Source organism: Austrofundulus limnaeus, unplaced genomic scaffold (genome assembly GCF_001266775.1).
Source record: "Austrofundulus limnaeus strain Quisiro unplaced genomic scaffold, Austrofundulus_limnaeus-1.0 Scaffold496, whole genome shotgun sequence".
Taxonomy (NCBI): Eukaryota; Metazoa; Chordata; class Actinopteri; order Cyprinodontiformes; family Rivulidae; genus Austrofundulus; species Austrofundulus limnaeus.
The window spans coordinates 138565-155479 of record NW_013952898.1 but is presented as its reverse complement, the minus strand read 5'-3'; the positions used below and the strand labels follow the sequence as shown (position 1 = coordinate 155479).

Here is a 16915-nt window from a genome sequence, read left to right as displayed (position 1 = left end):
CTGCGCATGTGTGTCAAGGACAGAAAGGCAGATGTGGCAGTGGAAGGTGTCAAAGCAGTTTGGACAGAAAAACAAAGAACAACAAAAAAACGACTAATCGATTATTAAATTAGTCATCGACTATTTTATTAATCGATTAGTCGTCGACTAATCGACTAATCATGGCAGCCCTATTTGGCAGCCCTGGCTGATACATTACTGCAGTGGTTCCATGTAAACGAGTGATTTTTTTGTGAATTCACCCCAGTTAAACATTAGCATTTTCAGAGACCGGTCTTGTGTAAAAAGGGCCTARTGTACTTGTCTATTGTTAATTATGATCATTAGTAAAATCCCCTCTGTACTGCTGACACACATACCTTCATATGTTCCACTCTCCAGCAGCAGCCCACTTTCCTCCAGCGCGTGGAACTCCTCTACACTGATGAAGTTGTAGTCTACTCCTGGAACCTCCCCCTCTCTGGGCTGCCGAGTGGTGCCTGCGAACAGTGAGAAAGTACACAGCGTTAAAACAACAAAGTCAAAGTGCAATGACGTACTGAGTTTATAAAACATGGTTGTGAGTAAGATGTCCCCCCCACCAGTGTTGGTGACAAATCATGGTGCAGGAGTGGCAGCTGCTAAAAATATTCTGGAAAGCTCCTCCCACTACTTTCAAATAATCTGAACTTCTGCCACATCATTTTGACATAGTAATAAGTGAAGAATTTGAAGTTTTAATGGAATTACATTGCATGCATATTGTGCCACTTTTATCACTACAGTTAGTGCTGGTCTGGCATCAATAGAAAATCGTATAAGTTTATTTTTGTATTTGTGTGCTGTGTAATTGGGACAATTAACGTCAAGTGTGTAGCTTGCAGGGTTGGCTGATTTCATAAAGCTTCATTTAGGTTTGCAGTTTCAGATTCAGGAAATGTTATTGTTTGTTTCTGCTAGCCCCCTGCTCAGGCTAGTGCTTTGGTTTTCCAGTGCTGTAGAACTGAGGACCGAACTGAGTTTCTGTAAACTCATGCAAACACCAGATTGAACGGACAGTTTCCAGCCCAAATACAACGTGAAACCCACCCACCTAATATATATATATACACTCACCGGCCACTTTATTAGGTACACCACGCTAGTAACGGGTTGGACCCCCTTTTGCCTTCAGAACTGCCTCAATTCTTCGTGGCATAGATTCAACAAGGTGCTGGAAGCATTCCTCAGAGATTTTGGTCCATATTGACATGATGGCATCACACAGTTGCCGCAGATTTGTCGGCTGCACAACCATGATGCGAATCTCCCGTTCCACCACATCCCAAAGATGCTCTATTGGATTGAGATCTGGTGACTGTGGAGGCCATTTGAGTACAGTGAACTCATTGTCATGTTCAAGAAACCAGTCTGAGATGATTCCAGCTTTATGACATGGCGCATTATCCTGCTGAAAGTAGCCATCAGATGTTGGGTACATTGTGGTCATAAAGGGATGGACATGGTCAGCAACAATACTCAGGTAGGCTGTGGCGTTGCAACGATGCTCAATTGGTACCAAGGGGCCCAAAGAGTGCCAAGAAAAGATTCCCCACACCATGACACCACCACCACCAGCCTGAACCGTTGATACAAGGCAGGATGGATCCATGCTTTCATGTTGTTGACRCCAAATTCTGACCCTACCATCCGAATGTCGCAGCAGAAATCGAGACTCATCATCTAGGGAACGTTTTTCCAATCTTCTCTTGTCCAATTTCGATGAGCTTGTGCAAATTGTAGCCTCAGTTTCCTGTTCTTAGCCGAAAGGAGTGGCACCCGGTGTGGTCTTCTGCTGCTGAAGCCCATCTGCCTCAAAGTTCGACGTACTGTGCGTTCAGAGATGCTCTTCTGCCTACCTCGGTTGTAACGGGTGGTTATTTGAGTCACTGTTGCCTTTCTATCAGCTCGAACCAGTCTGCCCATTCTCCTCTGACCTCTGGCATCAACAAGGCATTTCCGCACACAGGACTGCCGCTCACTGGATGTTTTTTCTTTTTCGGACCATTCTCTGTAAACCCTAGAGATGGTTGTGCGTGAAAATCCCAGTAGATCAGCAGTTTCTGAAATACTCAGACCAGCCCTTCTGGCACCAACAACCATGCCACGTTCAAAGGCACTCAAATCACCTTTCTTCCCCATACTGATGCTCGGTTTGAACTGCAGGAGATTGTCTTGACCATGTCTACATGCCTAAATGCACTGAGTTGCCGCCATGTGATTGGCTGATTAGAAATTAAGTGTTAACGAGCAGTTGGACAGGTGTACCTAATAAAGTGGCCGGTGAGTGTATATATAAATATATATATATATTAAAAACAGCCCAAATCTTAAACTCCATTGAAACTTATTGAAAAAGGCACAGATTTCCTGTTAATCCAATAAACCTGAGGCATGTGCCTGTCTGGTGAATTCTTGGTGAAAACAAGCTTGTTCTTCATTCAGTGAAGCTACTCACAGTAGGTAGAGTTTTCAGAGATTTTACTGAAGTAAGAATATTGATACTTCATAATAAAATGATTCAAGTAAAAGTAAAAAGTATTTCTCATAAAATACCAGAACATCTTAAACAGAGGCTACCCATATGTGAGTTGTGGGGTGCTTTGCTTATGTGCTGTATGCAACAATATGCGGTATCTAGTTTTTTTTTTTTCTTTTACAGATTTCAAACATATTTTACTCTTTGTAGAAAAAAAAAATCMATTTTAAAGTCTTCTCAGGTTTTCTTGCTCTGCCACAGTCTCCGTGAAGCCAAAAAGGTTGCTTCACTAATTGATGAATTTGAAGTGAACAGCACAGCTTTGTAAAAACATTACAGTTAAAATGAAGGGAAAGCAGGCAATAAAAAGCAGAATGAATTCCATTCAGAGGGGGTCAAAGGACAAACAGAGAGGGAGAGGACTGAGGCTGTCAGGGTTACTCACAGGGAATGGTACGCAGGTAGAGGTTGTCTCTGATCACCTGCTGGAGCTTATGGTCCAGGGAGCCCTTCTGAAACTGCAAGCTGAGGTAGTGATGCAAATCAATATTCAGCACCTTACCTGGAATAAAAGAAAAGGGAAGTTCACCAGACTAGTAAGTTTGCCACTCATTTGTACAACAGGCATTTTAAACATTCATTAAACTCCAAAACTGATGTCCAGATGCACTTGTAATTAAACACATTAGGGCTGTCATGTCATAAGAGCTGTATTAAAGTCTGAGAAAGCGTTTACTATTTTTCCCTGAGTAAACAAATATCAAGATAGATGAAGAGTGAAATAGAAAACAGTGGAAGTCCCTGGTGTTTGCAAAGGTAACACCAGGGCTCTAGACTAAACTTCTGCACTGGTTGAACCAGTGCGCCTAACTTTATTTCTTATGTGCACCACAGCACAACAGTTAGGTATGCCCAAATTTCAACCATGTCATATTTAACATCACAGTTTTACAGGTTGTCTTTTTAAATTACTGTCCACTAAGGTGATATTAACTCATAAATAATTAATTCTTTACTCTAGTTCTTTATTTGAACAAGAATTATCATATGTCACAAGACATATAATTGAATGGAACAGTATTTAAAGTGTGATTCTATGGTCACATTCTATGCCCTGAAATTTTAATGTAAACATCAATATAAATAAAATGAAAGAAATAAGTGCAAATGTTTAGGGCTGAACATTTTCTAAACATCTCAAACTGAACTTTTCATGGTTAAACGTCTTTTAGACTACACATGCCCCTCAGATGGACAACTCCTGTAGTTTGGCCTTCTTGATATTTGGCCTTGGTTAAACCAACTTTTTGTGGGGCACGACATCAGATTCACWGATCATATTTATTCACCCTTTTTATCAGATTCATATATCAAAGCATGAGATCATAACCCTTCCCATTTGCATGAATACTGAAGAAAAAGAACCAGCTTTGTMTTTTATGGTAGTTTATTACAGAGGCAAGTAGGTAGAGCCAGCATATAATAGACTTCAATGTGTGGAAAAAAAAATTGATTATGGTTTTAACTCCATTGTATGATTTTATACAGATGACTTTGGGGATGGTCTGAGACACAGAGAATTTGGGAACACTATTTGGAAACAATGTAAGCCATGGAAAACTCTATTTATGTCAAGATGAATTTCTGGTTTGGACTGCAACTATTGCAGCTCTGATATTAATCATAAGACAATAAAAGAATTGATGGTAAGGTGGGTAGGTTGTTGGYTTATTTTATTTCTTTAAAGCAACAGATTTCAAACTGACAAACTATGGTAGAAAGAAACAAGAAGCAAAGTTTGGGAAATATATTTATATAATGTAGATGTTTCTTCAGTTTTGGCTAAATATAAGTAATAGGGTTACACAATATTTGAAAAAACTGATATTGATATTTTTCTCACTTTGTAATGTACATTATAGTATAAAAAATACAGTAAATTACAACAAATGCCTTGAATTAACACATCAAGTTATGCTGCCATCTTGTGGAAGATGAACCTGCACCAATCTGACCTCTTTTTTCTTCATCTTACAAGTATGTTTTTGTCTTTATTTGAGTTATTCTTGTTATATTTTATTGCTAGCATCTGTAGGGGTCACCTTAAGTGAAATATCTATTGTGCTGRGACCTGAGAATGTGTTTCCTTCCACCATGTGCAAACCTCTCTGATAAACACTGCCATTATTGTCGCAGAAGTTTTACAACAAAATAAAATGTTATTTTTATTATTTTATTTTATTTTTTACACAAAGGACACGCAGCTGCTTATTAATTATTACGGGTGTAGCGATACATCGATCCATATCGATATATCAATTTGAATGGTTCATGATTCAGTTATATCGAGGCAAAATGAAAATATCGATCTATATCATCATCATATGCTCGATGTGAATCGATATCGTATGCCCATCTAACACCGTTGTTGTGTTAGATAGGCATATGATATTGCATTATATCAATCGCAGACATGTGAATTGAATTGAAATCGTATCATAGACTTTGTGATATCGAGAAATATCGAATCGTCATCCAATCGTTGTAATATTGTATTGCGATAAAGCTGGTGATTTACACCCCTAATAATTATCCTAATCAATTTGAGATTTGACATGTTGAGTGTCACTGACTACTATTTTATCCCTTTACATGTGGACAAAATTTTTGGTACCCCTCATTTAATGAAAGTTTTTTTTGACCCACTCCTCATGAGCAAACTGCTCCAGTTGTCTCAGGTTTGAAGGGTGCCTTTTCCAGACGGCATGTTTCAGCTCCTTCCAAAGATGCTCAATAGGATTTAGGTCAGGGCTCAAAGAGGGACACAGAATAGTCCATTATTTTTTCTCTTAGCCATTTTTTGGTGTTTTTAGCTTTTTTTTTTTTTTTGCGTATTGCATATATTTACTTACACTTTCACACAATGTTCTACATTCCAACATGTGCGTGGAACCAGGCGCATGCAACTTTTTTGTGCATACGCACCACTGATACATGAGGCCCTGCATCAGGARATGTGGACAAACCAAAGTTAGATGGAAAATAATGAGCCTCTTGGTGAGATCTGTTTTTAGTTTCCAATGGAGCATCAGTCAGAAAGCTAATTGAGGTCCTGAGAATATATTTTAACGTAATAATTTTACTTCCTATAATGCTGAAAAATCAGCATTTGGAGCTTTTACTTTCTATATAAACTTTTTTTGACTGAACTAGTTCAGTAACTGGTGGAGCAAAGTAAAGCRTGACTCATCATTATGTAATTCCATGGAGTTTTAAATGGCACAACAAATTTGACAAATTCAGGTCAAGAAAACAAAAGCTGGGCCTGGCCATGAATCAACTCAAAAGCCACAAGCTTGTGGTTTGTGTTCTGAGAAGCTGTGAGAGACACCCCCCCCCCCCACACACACACACACACACACGCCAAACTCCAGTACAAAAACATTTCCTCATTCCCTCTCAATGGCTAAATCCAAGTTAAAAAAGAAGGGAGTTATTATTCTACCACCAGAGACACAGCCTGCACGGATAAACTGGTTTCTGTTTGCATAGCAAAGGGTGGCAATTGTTGCCAAAACTGCAACTGATAGTAGATACCCCACTGAAGGAGTAAAAATCAATTCTTATTTCTTGTATACTTTTCAGACATATGCAAATCACCTCCCTCAAAGCAGACTCTTATAACAGTGTTGTCTTTGTTGCCCCGCCTGTCTAGTTGCATTAGTCCATTATGTCATATCTCCAAAAATGGGGAAAGAAAGGGGAAGGGRAGAGGGAGAGTGGCAGTTTCCCATTAGGTTACAAGGTAGTGCATCAGTGCCCTTGCATGCTGCTGGTGCAAGGCATGTGTGACACAATGGGAGCCTTTGTGGTTGTTCATCATGTGGCTTTGAAATGCTCACTCACATAGGGGGAGTTGGATGGATGAACATGAGGGTGGGGGGCTGCAATTCAACAATGGGAAATTATTAAAAATGAAGGGGGCAGAAAAGGAAAGCAGTGGTGGGAGTAGCAACACAGAGAATGCATGGGAACAAGTAGATCGTCACCATTCTTCCCTCCACTTGCAATTCCATCCTCTCTCTATCCCTTCATCGCTGACCTTGCTCCTGCACCTTCCTCAGCGTGGAGATTCATCAGCTGTACCAGATCTCCACAGAGCTCTTCATACCTAGAGCTGAGATCGTATTTTGACTTGCCATCAGCCTTTTTTCCCCCATTAACTCCACTTTCACCAGATAGTTATTACCTGTCATCGCAACTGTTCTCTGCCTCAAAGTTCTGATGGGATAAATGTTAAACCAAGCAAAGACCATGCCTAAATCTAAACTTAAAACCTACACTGAACTGTCATTTGAATCATGTGAAAAGTTTCTACAATTTTTTTGTGGATAATTCTCATGCTCAGATAGTTTCCCCCCTTACTTCTGCCCCAGCAGTTTTCTGCTCTTCTGTTTTTTACCAGTTGAAACCAGTGACTTTAGACTGGTTAAAGGAGATTATTGATTATCTTAAGTCCTCAGGCTCATCTATGGATGTGCTTCCACCTAGGGTTTTCAAAGAGATAATTTCTACTTTGAGGTCTTATGTGCTTGCTGTTAGTAGTCTGTCCTCAGGTTTTTGTCCAAATGCTTGGAAACATGTTATAGTACAACCTTTGGTTTAAAAACCTTGTCTGGATCACACTGTATTGTCTAATTTTAGGCCCATCTCCAAGCTATCATTTCTTTCAAAAGTGTTGGACAAAATTGTCCACATACAGTTGTACTTTTTAACAGCAAATAATATTCCTGAGGTTTTTTCATTCTAGATTTAAATCATGTGGACACAGAAGCTGCATTGCATATGGTTTTTAAAAAATATTATTTTAGCCACAGACTCTGAAAATTGTGTGAACTTGGTTTTATTGGATTTAACAGCTGCATTTGATACTGTAGACCACAAAATTACAATTTCCTACCTAGAGCATCTTTTAGAAATTTGAGGGATTTCACTAGCTTGGTTTAGGTCCTACCTGACAAAAAGGACATTTTGTGTCAGCCTGAGTAGCTTCAAATCTTCCTCTGTTGCTCTTTCTTGTGGAATTCCACAAGGTTCAGTTCTTGGGTCTTTTCTTTTTTCATTGCATTTGCTTTCCTTGGGTTCCATCTTTATAAAACACAAATATTCTTTTCATCTTTATGCTGATGAATGCCAGGTATATTTTCCCTTGAAACAAGAGGAAAGATACCCTTCAGTCAATGTCTGAAAACATTGATGAAGTTATTTATCTATTTATGTACCGTTTAACCAGGCAAGTCCCACTGAGATCTCAGATCTCTTTTTCAGGGGAGGCCTGGGCCTGAAGGCAGCCTATTGTACATGTTTTTAGGAGTGGGGGAAACCGGAGTATGTTGAAAAGTGACTAGCAAAAAAATTTAATGAGCTGCAGGAGATGAGTGCATACAGCTTGAGCTGGACTGAGCAGTCTAAAATGAGCAGCAGGGATGGAGTCAAGACCGGCTGTTCCAAGACCTGTCTCAATTTATTATTTATTTATTATTATTTACCGTTATTTAACCAGGCAAGTCCCGTTGAGATCTCAGAACTCTTTTTCAAGGGAGGCCTGGGCCTGAAGGCAACCTATTGTACATGTTTTTGCCCTCCATCCTTGATGAGGAGATATTCCGGGAGGTTTTAGGCCAGCTGACCGCCCATTGGTTGCACATGCAATCTTAAACAGTGCCAAGATTAAAAAAACAAAGAAAAAAGCCTGGCTACCGGACACGACGACGGGTGATGATGATCCACCCGCAACTGTGGAGACACACCTACACCTGTGAGCAGAACCAAACAGACCAAAACCGAACAGACTGAGACTTGACAATGGAGAGGAAACTATAGAGACTCTGACATGAACACAGCTCTCTGATGAGCAGCAGGTGCTCCTCTGAGCTCCTCCCTGGACCCAAAGCACTGACAGGTGGCTCAGTTCTCACTCAGCGCCCCTCCCAGCTGCAGTAGAGATTCATCAGATGCCGCTGCCGACTGATCCATGATGGGATGTAAATGTAACATTTTCCATAGATAAAATTAATCATACAATAACTTTGTCTCTATTTTGTCACTTTTTCTTGATTCCATCAACTCTGCTACATTGCAGAAAGRAAGTTTCACTGATGGGAAACATAAATCTGTTGATCTGAGTTTGATTACTGTGGCTGGTTTTCTCAAGGACCAGGATATGTGACAAATCAGAATTTTGGAAAATAAATTTAATTACRGAACTGAAAGTGAAAGCAGACAAACTGAATTTTTAATAAACCAAAATACAGTTTCAAAGCAAATTAATTCAGATTCAAAACTTTAAATTCAGTTTCAATTTAGTGACATTCATTTTCAAGCCAATGCATTCAATTTCAAATTATTCAAAAACAGATTCAATCTAAGCTATTCAAATTCAGTTTCTGATGACACAAGTTCCTTCCCAAAGAGAACACATATTCTAGAAGACAAAAAGCTTGAAATTTTATTTAGAAAAACAGGCAAGTTCTAAACCAGTAAAGATTGTGTTACTTCTCTTTGTCTCAAGTCATGTAAACCAGTGGTTCCCAAACTTTTTATCCTCTGACCCACAAAATATTCATGGCAAAAACTTGTGACCCCAAATATTACTGGTCTGAGTACATGAACTTTGTTAATAACCCTAAAAAYACAGACTTTTTGACAATCTAAACAGCTTATACACAAATATAAATACTTATTTTTACTTATTTTGTGTTTTTGTAATAGTTATAGGGAAAATATTACGTCAGCAATTATTTTATTACCCTTTAAATTGATTTCTGGAGATTATCCAAGGTGCTTCATGACCCATAATTGGGTCCCAAGCTCAACTTTGGGAACCAAAGTGCAGTGGTTCCCAAACTTTTCAGCTTTTGACCCACAGAATAGTACAAAACAGTAGCAGAGACCTGTGCCCCCAACTATTTTTGGATGATAAACATTTGTATCAGGTCAACAAAACATGGGCATAGTAACCATATTTTTATACTACATTTATCCATTTTAAATACACTAACCTCACTCCTTTGTAACAACTAAGGCAAAAATGTAATTAATTCAGAAAATCTTTTCAGGACCCCACCTTGATGTTTCGGGACCCCATTTTGGGTCCCGACCCCAACTTTGGGAAACACTGATGTAAACCACTAGTGATTGGTTCCTCTTACAGTGTTGCACTAAAATGGCTATTGGGGCATTGTTATTCAAAATTATAAAAAGGCCTTTTCAAGGTTTTGGATTAATGAGAGAGAGAGGTAGAAAGGGAATAAAGTAACTGGATTCTGCAAGGATGAAAACTGAAACATCAGCATTTATTGGAGGCAGTTTGCTGTAGAGGACTTTTGAATGACAATAATAATGAAAAGAAGATRGAGAGCAAGTTGGCGAGCTGCACAGATTTGCATTTTTGGAACTCATAGTGTTTGAAATCCAGCCTGCTAATACTCCACATGTTCAATCTACACCCTGCAGGCCTTTAGTTGGCGTTTGGCTGCTTGGTATGTCATCCTCCTTTGTATAATTACCAAATGCAGTTTACACTAAACCAGTGGTTCCCAACCCTGGTCCTCAAGGCACACTGCCCTGAATGTTTTAGAAGTTTCCCTACTTTAATATACCTGATTCCGATTATTGCAGTTCAACAAAGGCCTGCTAATCAGTATTCACGTGAAATCAGCTGTGTTAAAGCGGGGAAACATCTAAAATGTGCAGGACAGCATGCCTTGAGGACCAGGGTTGAAAAACACTACGAATGTCTGGGGTAATGGCAAACACCCGTGCACAAAAATGAAAATACAGAAGAATCAGAACACAGATGTCAGATCGGACTGGGTAATTGAGACCAGGTAATTTTCAATCAGTTGCCTGAAACATAAAAGCCTTGAGTAGCTGTGAGTAGTTGTGACGTCAGATTAACATCAGAGTGGTTTAAAAAAGCTTTCATCGAGCTGCTTTCAGGTCCTTGACTTGTTTGGAAGAGATAAATAAAAAAAGAGTAAGGCAATCAGTGGAAAGAGAACCATCACCCCAAAATCTTGTGTGAATTTCAGTCCTGGTGACGATTTCACAAACACTGAGCAGCTTGTTTTATCCAAAAGGCGCCATGACACATTTATATAGACTGTTGAGAAGACTGTATGTAGCACATCTGCAGTTCAACTGAGAGCTGATAGAGTTCACTTTCAAACATAGTAACAATATAAAAAATATATATGACATCTGCTTTAAGCTAAACAAGTTCAGCTTTTACAAAAAATCTCCAGTACAAACCTTTTTTGGAACCCATCTTAACTGAAATGGTGTGGCCCAGTTGCATTATTAAAAATAATAAAACATTGATAGTTGAAACAATAATAAAGTTCTGTCCTGGGTGTACCAAGTCACACAGAAGTCTGACAGAAAAGCAACTTTCTCTCTAAAACAGGAAACGGAAAAAAGACTTGTGCAGAAGTCTTCAGGCATTCCCCCAATTCTTTGTATTCTACTTCCAAGGAGCCAGGTTTTATTATGACCTTACTCCAGACTTTCCCCACATTAAAAGATTTCTCTAGACACTAAACACTTTTTATTACTTATCTTTCACCCTGTACTGCGAGCCAGAAGTTTTGTAAAAAATTTTGAACAAATGAAGTGTCAGATTTAAGAAATATTATTAATAATAAAATAATGAACACTAGAAAAATCCTGATATGAATTGTACTTAGGTAATAAAAGTAAAAGTATTGAGTAAAGGTGAGTAGGTAGAATGTCAAAAATGACATTTATTGTGAGGTGTCCTCCCCCAAAAAACATTTTTTCTAAAAGCCATAATGACTATAATGATATTAAAATGTTTATGTTGAATAACATTGAGATGCACCCGTTTCAGCTGCACATGCCATTATCATCTTCATACTGGACAACTGACTTCTGCTATGGTCTTCTGGAGTGTGATGTGATTTGTGTTATGTGCAGATGAGGTGGATCACTAACAACCAACAGAGTGTCAAAATGGTATATTTTTATACTTCTCATTCAACCACAATAAAATTCACTCTTTCCGGGAAGCATCATATATCTGCATGGTGTTTGCAGGTCCTTAAAAACATTGTAAATTCACTTCTCTAAAATTAAGACCTTAAATTTGTTTAAAAATGTGCAAGTTGGTCTTAAATACGTTACTCGAACATCTTGTTTTGTTGGGCAGAAGCGATTAAAATTCTCCTTCTCTTCCAACCATCTCTGCAATGCATTTCCTGACAGTAAGGAGGAGAAAGAAAAAAAAAGATTGTTTTGTTGTGATGCATTAACTGATGCTGCTTTCAACCAATAAAAATAACCAGAGTCATAGTTTTAGCCAATCAAAGCAGAACAGGGTGGGTCCTGCTGTCTGTGAGCAGAATCTGAACTGCAGGTGAAGTAATCAGAGTTGCTCGGATATTTTTCCAAGGAGTACACCTCAACCCACTACCAGAACCACCCGCCCCCACATGAAGGTGAAGTTATGTAATAGATTATTAAACATCTAAGTCAGGGGTACCCAACCAGTCGCTCGCGGGCAACTCGTGGCCCGCCAGCTGATTCCCAGGTGCCCGCGCAGCGCAACTTTGCTGCGGAGCCTCTAGAGCCGGCTTTGAGCATCACATCCCGGAGTGGCTGGTCTTGTTTGAAAGCTCTGGTTCTGCCCTACAAGGAGAAAGTTGAATAAGTCCCTGCGATGTTCCCCYGCGTAGCAATAAGCAAAAAACCTCCAAAATATGCACCGTCGGACCTCCCGCCGGGGTGGTTTTAGCCCCCCTCCCGGGCTAGGAGCATTGGAACCCGGCGTGGATGATCGGGTTATAAAGCCCTGGCTCTCCCCTACAAGGAGAAAGTTAAGAGGAGTCCCTGCGACGTTCCCCCGCAGAGATACAGTATAAGCGAAAAACCTCCAAAATTACGCACCGTCGGACCTCCGCCAGGGTGGTTTTATCCCCTCTACCCGGGCTAGGAGCATCGGATCCGGTGTGGCTGGTCGGGTTTTAGAGCTCTGTTCTGCCCTACAAGCTGATACTTGAATGGAGTCTCTGTGACGTTGCCCCGCGGAGCTATAAGCAAATTACACACGACTTAGTGCATTTTACGCGAATTTTTGGGAGGAAATTTCAACCTTTGTTTGCTTCTCCCGCGGGCTCTGAGCATCGGATCCAGGAAAGTGATATGACTTTGGAAATCTGCGGTCCTCCTCTACAAACTGGAGGTGGTTGCAAGTTCCTGGGATGTTCCCCCACGGAGCTATTAAGCAATGACCAGCTGAAAAAGGCGCTTTGGCAGGCGATATAGTACTCAATTTACTCCAGAGCCTCTAGCGCCGGCTCTGAGCATCARATCTGGGCAGGAGAGGCTCATTTTAATGTTCTGGATCTCTGCTACAACCTGGAGTTGGTTGCAAGTTCCTAACATGTTTCCCTGCGGAGATATAAGCGATCAAAGTCGTCAGGCGAGCTCAGGCGGGTGAAACGGCTGATTTCCAGCACGGGGCTGCTTGTGCTGATGCAGCGGAATAAAAGGAAGAGATCCAGTGAGGTGGAACTGTGGTCCTACATCCAGCACCCGCTCACCTGCCTGGATTCAGCCAGAAACCTATGGCGGGCGATATTTCTGCAAAAATGCATAAAATTCTGAAACCCACCTGATGGATCACTTTCAGACATTAAAAGGAACAGATCTGATCAGGTGAAACCAGTCCTGGAAGCTCAGCACCGGGTTTTATAGCCGCCTGCCCCCTGAACCACTGGTGGATGATATTTCTGCAATAATGCATAAAATCCAGAACCCCACCTGATGGATCTGTTCCAGGCAATAAAAGGAACAGATCTGATCAGGTGAAACCGGTCCTGGAAGCTCAGCACCGGGTTTCATAGCCGCCTGCGAGGGAGTTTTATATTGTGTGCTTTGATTTTGAAAAAAAAAGGGCGGCACTCTTGTGGTTGCCATGTTGACCCTGATACATTTTTGTTTTGTTTTTCCTCCCCTGTATGGAGAGAAGAGAGGAGAGTTCTTTGAATAAATGGAGCCAGTTCCCATGCTCCAAAGTTATTTGACTCTGTGGTTCTCACTGGTCATGTTTTCAGCCCTGGTAGCTCGCACGTTACAGGGAGTACTAATTGAAGGAGGTAAAAAAAATTGATCTTATTTGTTCAAGCATCACTTTTATGTTTCTCTGTCAGGAGTTAAATAAGGATTTTACCTTTTCTTTTTTTGTAGGTAAATCTATGGTTAAGTAGATAGTTTTGTTTGACAATACTTTAAATTAAATTAAACTAGCAACACATTACGTTCTGTTTTATTTACGTTGAAGAAGTGAGGAGTAGGGAGACAAAATTATGTTTTTTTGATACTGAGACTGGACGAGTAGCTCTCGGCAAACTGCCAACTTCAAAAGTAGCTCTTGGATCAAAAAAGGTTGGGCACCCCTGGTTTAAGTGTTAAACTTATGTGTTCACGTGTGACCAGTTCACTACAGCCAAGGAGACTGCCCAAACTGATACACCGTTACTACAACCCGTCTTCCAGAACAGAGCCCCGACCTGCCMGGGATTTTTGTATCTAAAGTCTAACTTTGTGTTAAATGTTGATGTGTTCAGAGCGTCGTCGTTATTAACAATAATGAGGTGATTTGTTGGTTTGGATGTGCAAAAGTTTTATTGTCATTAAAAATTTACTGAGGGAACCTGGACTGTGATAAATATATTTCATAAATAATCAAACATAAAAACATAAACTGTATGACTACATGAGCTTTATAATCCTATAAATATTCCCTTTGAATTAAATGAATATTTTTTAGGGGAGAAATCCATCAAACTGAAAAAAAGAAAAGGACTTTCTGCGCTATAATTTTTTAAATATACTGTATCAGACAGTAAAGTACATAAATGATCTTTGCAATGTATCTAAGTTAAATAAACAAGTTTAAAACCCAACACCAACCCTTGTGGTACTCCACAGTAACCTTCAATAAATCAGAATTCACATTATTTATTTGTACATATTGGTAAATTTGATCCAGATAACCTTTTATCCAAGAATATGCTATTCCTCTCACACCATCTCTCTCCAATTTATTCAACAGAAAACCATGATCTATGGTATAAAAAGCTTTTTTAAAGTCTATAAACATTCCAACAGTAAACTACTTTTTATCAATTGCCTTTGATACATCTTTATCATTTTATTTTTTTAACAATAAGTCTAAATGAAAATAGCAAATTAATTAGAAGTAATGACTTTCTACATCTTACCTTATTTTTTTAAAAGTAAGGAGTACTTCCTACTCTTTACGTTTAAAAAAAGTGAGAAGTGTGGAACTTAGGACCTTGTAGCCTCAATCAAGTGTTTTTGCTGCGGTGCAGGGGGACTTGTATTTTGCAATTGTGAAGCTGTCCCATTCAGGTACATAATGATGCTAAGGGACGACAGTGAAAATGTAGTTTGGTGGGTGTGATACTCAGAAATACATTGCATTCCAATTACTCTTGTGATGAAAATGAATAACTATAAAAATATAATAATTAACTGTGGTGATAAATCCCAGGTCATTTCTGGGAAGATATGAAGATTTGAACCGGAGCAGCCCGGACACGACTCATTGTCTTGAGTCCAAAACATTTACGGAACAATATAAACCAAGCAGCCTGAACCCTGTAAAGCAAGTAAAGCCTGGCGGGCTCAATAATTTAGTGCAAGATTATCATGCGCATCATCAAGGCTCTTCCCAGTCTTTTATCTCACATCTACAATGTCACTTCACATTCCAGGCTGACACAACAAAATTGTAATTTTTAAAATTGGAAATTCAAACAACAGCCAAAAAAGAAATTCTAAACCTATCAGGTCTTGCATAATGTTTGTAAAGCTACGCCACATATTTAACACTAAAGCTAAAACCATTATCTTCATAACACTCACTCTAAAAGCAGCTTGAAATTTCTGGCTTGTGTTGGAGACATTTGGGCTGATATTCCAGAGTGCTACCAACACCTGTCGAAGACAATTCATCACAGGGGAAGCTACTGCTGCAAGGCTCTCTGTTCGGCTTTAAAATGACTTTAAGCCCACTCTGTTTGATGTTGCAAATTGGTTACCTTCTGACGTTAACAGCCTGCACAAGCCTTCAAAGAAGAAATGGGGGGAACAAACAGAGTACATTTCGAAAAGAGGGGCCATGGGTGCTGCCTTGCTGTCTTTTCTTAGCCAGATGAAGTGGTGTGTGAAGACGGCCTGTCGCTTCCTGGAAGACCCCTACTGCTCTGCCTGTACTCTGCAAAGAGAGAGGGCTCTGCACAGAGCTCTCTCTGCTGGCCTAATTATACAACWGAACAAAATAACACAATTTACTTAATTTTAGTGGGGGGAGATAGGGGGGTGGGGGGTTGCATTTACTCTAGTTTGTTAACTGACTGGGAGAAATTCTTCCTTCCAACACATGATCTAGATTTTCCAATCTGTGTCAGCCAGGTGGGGTTTTGTAATGTTAATGCACATCTGAAAATAGAAGCACAATTTTGGGGGCTTCAGAAGGAGCTTCTCCTGAGACAGCTGGTTTAAAAAGGTCACATATAGTGCATTAAGAGCCATGCTTAGCTTGGAGCTGGCCATGAGCTGAATCCGTAAGTAGAAAGGTAAAAGGTTGGAAGGAAAAGAGAGCAGGAGACTGAGAGGAGATGTTGAAGATTAAGCAGTTCAATGGACACTCTGGCTCTGGTGAGAATGGTAAGAAAAAATKAGATGATTTACATGGGTTAAAGCAAAATAAATGTTATTTTGAATGAAATCTACCCTTCTCACACACAAGTACACAGTACTGTATACGCCTAACACTGTGTACTTTTGACTAAGTGAATACACAGTTTACTCCTAACACTACAACACTATGTACAGTATTTGTCCTCCTTAGTTAAAGTACACAATGAAGTGTTCTGTGATGAAGTGTTATACGAAGATTTTGACCTGAACCAAAAATAAATCAATCAATAAATAAGTCTTCTGGACAGTTTATTCTTTAATGAAACGTTTCATCTCTCTTCCAGGAGGCTTCTTCAGTCTGGGGAGTTTTAGGTAAACTCAGCCTTATAAGCAGTGCCTCCACATGTGGSACAGCATTGTAAGAAGAGGACAATTGGACACGGAGGCCTCCACCCCTGTTTAATGACGGACAGTTTTTCTTCACAAAGATACAGTAGCTTCCTTTACTCCTCTTTCAAACCAGTGTTCCTCTCTATCAAAGATGAGAACATCTTCATCCCTGAAAKAKTGACCACTGGCCTGTAGATGAGTGTAAACTGCAGAGTCCTGGCCTGTAGATGAGTGTAAACTGCAGAGTCCTGGCCTGTAGATGAGTGTAAACTGCAGAGT

General features: G+C 39.8%; 1 protein-coding gene across 1 annotated transcript in view; it reads right to left on the bottom strand.

Annotated features, from left to right (window-relative positions):
- The window catches only part of LOC106530164 (membrane-associated guanylate kinase, WW and PDZ domain-containing protein 3), a gene marked incomplete in the record, with an annotated part of 125785 nt that overhangs the window by 71345 nt on the left and 37525 nt on the right, over window positions 1-16915 (bottom strand). Inside the window, 2 exon segments of the mRNA XM_014025745.1 lie at window positions 360-479; window positions 2943-3059. Coding sequence (XP_013881199.1) covers window positions 360-479; window positions 2943-3059 — 237 coding nt within the window.